Raw genomic sequence first — 6120 nt, 5'->3', positions numbered from 1 at the left:
CCGCACTCGATCTGATCGGAGGCGTGGTCACCAAAATAAAGCACAGCAGACGGCGCCGCGGCCAAGTAAATTAGACGGGTCAGCCAGTCCATCGTCTGACGCGCCAGATGATGGACCGGGTAACCCGTCCAATTTTGACATCACTTAGAAGTTGGAGCTTGCAGACGGAGCCTATTTCAATTGTCTAGACGCCCAGACGCCTAGGCTCTATACTGTCAAGATTGGTGCATCAAGTACGAACGACGAAGCGCGACGAGGTACTCCCATAACCCCTGATTTCCTCAGGATGGAGTGAGTTTGGTCAATGGGGCAAAGATGGAGTAGACTCCCGAGGCAGTCCATTGCGTCATTGTTATCCTAATCGGGCGACAGGACGAGGCCGGTCCAATGCGTCCAGTCCGGATTGTAGGTCAGGAGTGTAGGACAGGCATGGAGAGGCAGGTGCTACTGATTGATACTAACAGGTTGACGCAATGGGCTGTCGACGGAGTCTAATTGACACATCTCAAGACATGCCAAGTCGTCATTCCGCGGGAAGCGACAATAGGCTGGTTTCAAAGGCAATATAAGGAGTTCGGCGAACGTAGACTCCCGGGGCAGTCCACTGCGTCATCCTAATAGGATCGCCTTACAATTAGGGACGAGGCCGGTCCAATGCGTCCGGAGTGTAGGCGAACGATGAAGTGCGTGAAATGAAATGTATTTTATAGATTTTTTATTTCCCCGATTCCTCCTACATAAAGTAACGCTTACGAGTGTCGCGTAAATGAAATGACGTAGGGCTCGATGACACCACATCAGACATTCGTATTTCATCGTTTGTACGGATTGCAAAACTTGCAAAACTAGCTAAGAGACACCAAGGAACGGTAACACCGTCCTGGGTAGACTCCCGGGGCAGGCCATTGCGTCTTCCTAATTGGATCTCATTATAGTAGGGGACGAGGCTGGTCCACTGCGTCGGGAGTGTAGTCGTGGTCAATTACAAGCCTGTCGGCGATACTGGTTCACGTCACTTATTCAACTCCGATCTACTGAGCAATAATGGGATCAAAAAAGACTGTAACCCCCAAGTTACAGACTTTTTTATCCCATTTTTATTTTGCTCAGTAGAACTGAATACCTCACGAAAAATAGTGTCGCCGACAGGCTTGTAATGTCTTGTACAGATGAGTGTTGGATGATCAACTTCCTAAATCGCATTCAAACATTTTTTCTCCCAAAACACCCAGTGTATAGCAAGGATGATCCAACCATTTCGAGCCAGGTAGGCTGCGCCAATGTCTCCATGGGAGACCCTCAGTAACACGGCAAGAGGATATTTCAGGAACTCACGTTCAGTGGGGCCATCATGGAGTCATTTACATGCCCCTCCTCTAGTGACAAAGCTGAAGGAGAGACAAACAAATCATTCATCTCGAGTAATCCATTGTGGTTTAAGCAGCAAAAGGTGACTTTAGCAAGCATGTCAATACAGTTGCATTCCAAGTCGAATCCAACGTCAATTTGGAGAAAAAATGTTGAAAGAAACAATTTAATTTTAAATCTAAAATCTCTCTCGAGACAATTTTATTCACCTCCAAGATATGTACAAGATGAACCTACGAAGATGTGATAACTTGTATTAGATTAATGAACCACACAATTACATTTACAGTGGAACCTCTAGTTATTGAAGAAACTCTTTTGACAGGACAACAGTGTCCCTAATAAAGGGGTATCCTGATTTTAGAGTTGAATAGACATGTCTACTTGGAGACTACAATAAGTTTCCTTAACCCTTTCACTGACATGTCCCCATGACATGATAACATGCCATACCCCACTATAATTTATCAGCACTCGGCTTCAAATTCTTTGAACATGCCAAATGCATGCTAGAAATATTAGTCTGACCCGAATACTGTTGATGGCAACCATGCTGCCACAGCAAAAGGGATATTACAAAGGGTGTCCTGCTAATAGAGGTGTCCACTCAAAGAGAGGTTCTGCTGCAACTAAAAGCCCCAGAAAATGGACTTCAATGAATATTTGCATGGCAGGTTAAACACACTTCAAATAATTTACACATTACAAAATCAAACATTTACAATGACATGATTGTGATTAAAACTATATGCAGTTTTTTTGTCAAGACATTGCTGGACCCAGATGCAATGCGAACAACCTCCACTGTAGCAAATATCGTTGACATTTTACCCAGAAAAGCCTTTTGAGTTGAAATTCATTTTCAGTCGCCATGAATTGCCCTTGTTTTCCTAGAAAATGACCCCTCATCTGTAAATCCTGGCTATGCCTATGATTCTGATAAAAATTGTGCAATGTTTGGAACAATGTCACCAGAGTATTGCAGTGTAAATTCAACTGGTACAAACCAGCAAAACACATTTATTTCATATACAGACAGGGTAGGGTGGAACCAGAAATCTATATTCACCATTTAAATCCTAAGACTTCTGCCCGAGAAATTTCTGCTGGTAAATAGCAGCCACGATTTTTATGAAAAACAATTACAAACAGTGTATTTTCTCTGTGTAACAAAATTCAAGGTACATTCATTCATTCAATAATTCTTTAACTGGACAACCCAGAGTCAGTACAAATATTTGTATATCTAGTAGTAAAACGTTTTTAAAATATTTCAATTTCTCAGACAGAATCCTTGACCCTGAGGGAACAACACTTTTGGAGATTTCTGTCATTATGCACATCACTGAGATCTGAATGTAAAATCAATTTTGGTCCATTGCCTCTTCCAAGCTTTTTTCAGAGTCTTGTTCTAATGAAGTAACATGTTCATCAGCTGCAAGAGGTGACACAGTCCCAGCACTTGCTTCAGCAGAGTCTGTATTGCTATCAACTGCACCTGACCCCGAATCAGTGCTCACCGTTTCCATAGAGTCCACCGAACAAGTCGTTTTAATATCAGATTGCGACACAACACCCTCTTGCTCAACATTTACATCAGAATCCGCCGACACCGTTTCTGACGGACCGTCTACAACTTCACTAGATGTCTCCACCTGTACCTCGGTCACAATCGAATCTGCCTCACTACTAGGCGTGACATGTGTTTCAATTTTCTCATCGACAACTCCGTCAACTACACTTTCCTCAACCTTATCAGAAACTACAATTTCAGTTACGACTTCGGACTCATTTTGTACCACTGGATCATCAACAGGTAAAACTTCATCAGTTTTTTTTGTTTCTTCTTTAGCACACGTTTCTGCTATTTCAGACACACCTGATTCAGCAAAATCAACTGCCACCTCAAGTTCATGATCTGATTGCTGCTCTTTTGTTTCTTTCTGAACTTCGCACTGAGATGTTTCTGCTGGTGGACTGTCTTCCCTGAGTCGTTTTTTTGGAGGCCCGTCATCTTCACCATCAATGCTTCCAGATTCTGATATCGGAGGTTCCCCTAAACAAAGAGGTGAATATCAGTTTCTTATTTCATACTTCATTATAATGCAAGCTGAAATTTTACCTCAACTACCATGACAAATATTCAACAATTATCTCTAGCATATCTTATTGGCTGGAAATCCAATATTATGAGTGCTGGTATTTTTTATTTTTTGAACAGTTTCATTAATGCAAGGCAGTAAATACATTCTAGATACTTGTATCCATTGAACCTCAAAAATGCTCTGGTCAACCTACCTGCGACTGCTGCTGCTGATTCTGCCCTGATGACGTCTTCCTGAGATGGTACAATTGCCAGAGATTCATCTGACTCCACAGGACGAGGTGGCGAATCATGTGGGTCAGATTGGGCCGAAAAACCAGAGGAGGAAGCATCAGTGTCTGAATCTGCACTTGAAGATGAACTAGAATTATCATCCGCTGTTACCATGGCTACTGCTGCTTCCATTGTCATGTCCATATTCATTTCATCACTGCGTACATTTGCACTATTTGATTCAACTGGTAATTCTATCTCAGCTCCTATTACTTCTTTGGCCTCTAAATCTAAGCTTGGTTTTATCTCTAATGTCTCAGTCACTACTTTTTTGCCCTCTTCTGTAAGCTTTTGGTCTTCCTGAACAACTTCAGCAGGTGATTCTCCAACTGCCTTACTGCCTTCATGAAAAATTTCAGCAACACTCGACTGTGGGTGGTCAGTTGGTTGACCCCCCATCTGCATCTCCTCTGCACTGGTCGAGGATCGTTCTTCTGCTACAGATTCTGTCTTTGGATGACCCTCAACAGCATCACCATTACCCTGGACGCCATTCTCATTTGTCACCTTCGTAGTGTCAATCTTAACATTCCAGTTCGGTGGTGGCGCTGTTGAATGAGCATACCATGAAGGCGGAGCAAATGGTGACGATGGATTGACATTATATGCTCCAGTTTCTTGGTAGGAATTATTAGGTGAGGGATCCATGCCATTGATCATAGGTTTCGACTCGTTATTGACCTTCCTGCCAAAGGGATCGACAGTGCTGACAACAATTACATTCTGAAAAAGGAAAAAAGTTTTAGATGACTAACACAACTAATTCAGCTCTGAAATGGGCTAGGTTGTGTTTCCTCAAAAAAATGATTTAACAAGGAGTACCCTAAAGAAGTTTTGTCTTATACAAGTACTTCGTCAAACAGTCCACCCAATCACAGAAGATGTGGACTGGAGAAACCATAGAATCAGATTCAAATGATCAAATACAGATCCTTCCCCCAGATATTTTCCCAGTTATAGGGGGCACTTGGAGGTCAATTACTTTTCCACAAAATTACATGTTTTTCTGGTGTAGTGCAGTGTACATGTACAGCTCCCATTACCTTTTCAATTCCTCTCATGAACTTGTCAGTCCTCTTGTAATGTTTCTTTGGATTGGTCACCAGTTCACATAACCGCTGGATAGTGAAAGGCACCCTGGAGAGAAAGAAAAACGAACCTATAAACGGATTATAATACATGAAGAGGATTAACTCTCGACTCCTTTGGAAGAAGATTTTCATAGACTAAAACACTTTTGCTCTCTGCTCATTACCGGCCTAACTATGCAGATGTAATAAATACGCTGTTTATCAACTTTTCAGACAAAATGGAAGTCATCTTACCCAGTGAAGACCTCAACAGACTGCAGGATCCGTTTCCGCATGTCTTCAAACTTCACATTTTCTACATTGGGATAGGGAGGCAGACTATCAGTTGGGACTTCTTCGAAGAACTTGCACATAGTCTTGTCAAGTTTCTTTATAAAAAGGGGCTTTAATTTTGACCATGGGAACCTACAAAAGAGGGATGAGGTAATACAATAATAGAGAGGTTCAGATTTTGAACCTACTAGAACAATTAGAACAAGGTGCTTTTTTCTTCTCTGGTTGACGTCATCAAGGGGAAAGAAGAAGATAGCAGAAGGTGTCAGCACGTCACAGGCTAGCAACCCAGCTGTTGTGGCGCTAGGCTAGGCCTAGGTTGTCACTAGTGTCACTGTCACTCTGTCTCTGTCAGGCAGTATCGCCATCCCGCCTGGCGCCTATTAATTATTAATTTACATCAGACTCAGCAAGGGGCATACACCATGATACAGAATAATCTTTGGTGATATCGTCAATGATCAATGAAATCAAAACTGATTCATTTGAGAATTAAGAAGGCAAAATATTTTAGACTGAAAAGTGATATGGGGACATGGCGAAATTTGGTCGCAAGTACAAAATGTACAGTAAACTCACAGCGTTTCACCAGTTCTGGCGATCAGGCAAAGGTACTCTTCAAGAAGTGGCGGAATTTCACTGGCCGGCTTCTTTTCAAACACTGAAATGGACGTAAAAATTGAGAATTATATCTAGTGTTGCTTTATGAGTTATCATTTGCGAACAAAATCGTCGTAATTTGGGAGAAACTGACCATCTAAAGCGTCCAAAATATCCTCCTTGTTCTCCATTTTTACAAAGGCTGTGGATGGCGGCAGCGTGTGACGTATTTCCGTGTTTTCCTAAAAAGTGGAATTCGGGCCAGCTGCGTAGGTTGGACCCTACTATTTCATTTTATGCTTATCGAATAGCCAGGTCAGAGTATATAATTTTAGGCATATAAGCCATTGAGTAAATTAACATTCTTTATAATAGGCATAAAATACTTTGTAAACTTTATCTAAGTATTAA

The 6120-nt window shown here is 41.9% G+C and overlaps 1 protein-coding gene across 1 annotated transcript; it reads right to left on the bottom strand.

The window, feature by feature from the left end:
• Positions 1-1544: 1544 nt before the first annotated feature.
• On the bottom strand, positions 1545-5909 carry LOC135491477 (serine/threonine-protein phosphatase 4 regulatory subunit 2-like). The gene is made up of 6 exons (XM_064777376.1): positions 5864-5909; positions 5689-5770; positions 5071-5241; positions 4789-4882; positions 3667-4468; positions 1545-3424 (listed from the first exon to the last, which is right to left on the bottom strand). The coding sequence occupies exons 1-6, from the start codon at positions 5898-5900 to the stop codon at positions 2733-2735; spliced, it is 1878 nt and encodes a 625-aa protein (XP_064633446.1). The 5' UTR covers positions 5901-5909; the 3' UTR covers positions 1545-2732.
• Between the last annotated feature and the right edge of the window lie 211 nt (positions 5910-6120).

This window comes from Lineus longissimus, chromosome 7 (assembly GCF_910592395.1).
Source record: "Lineus longissimus chromosome 7, tnLinLong1.2, whole genome shotgun sequence".
Lineage (NCBI taxonomy): Eukaryota > Metazoa > Nemertea > Pilidiophora > Heteronemertea > Lineidae > Lineus > Lineus longissimus.
This window is presented reverse-complemented; position numbering and strand designations above follow the sequence as displayed.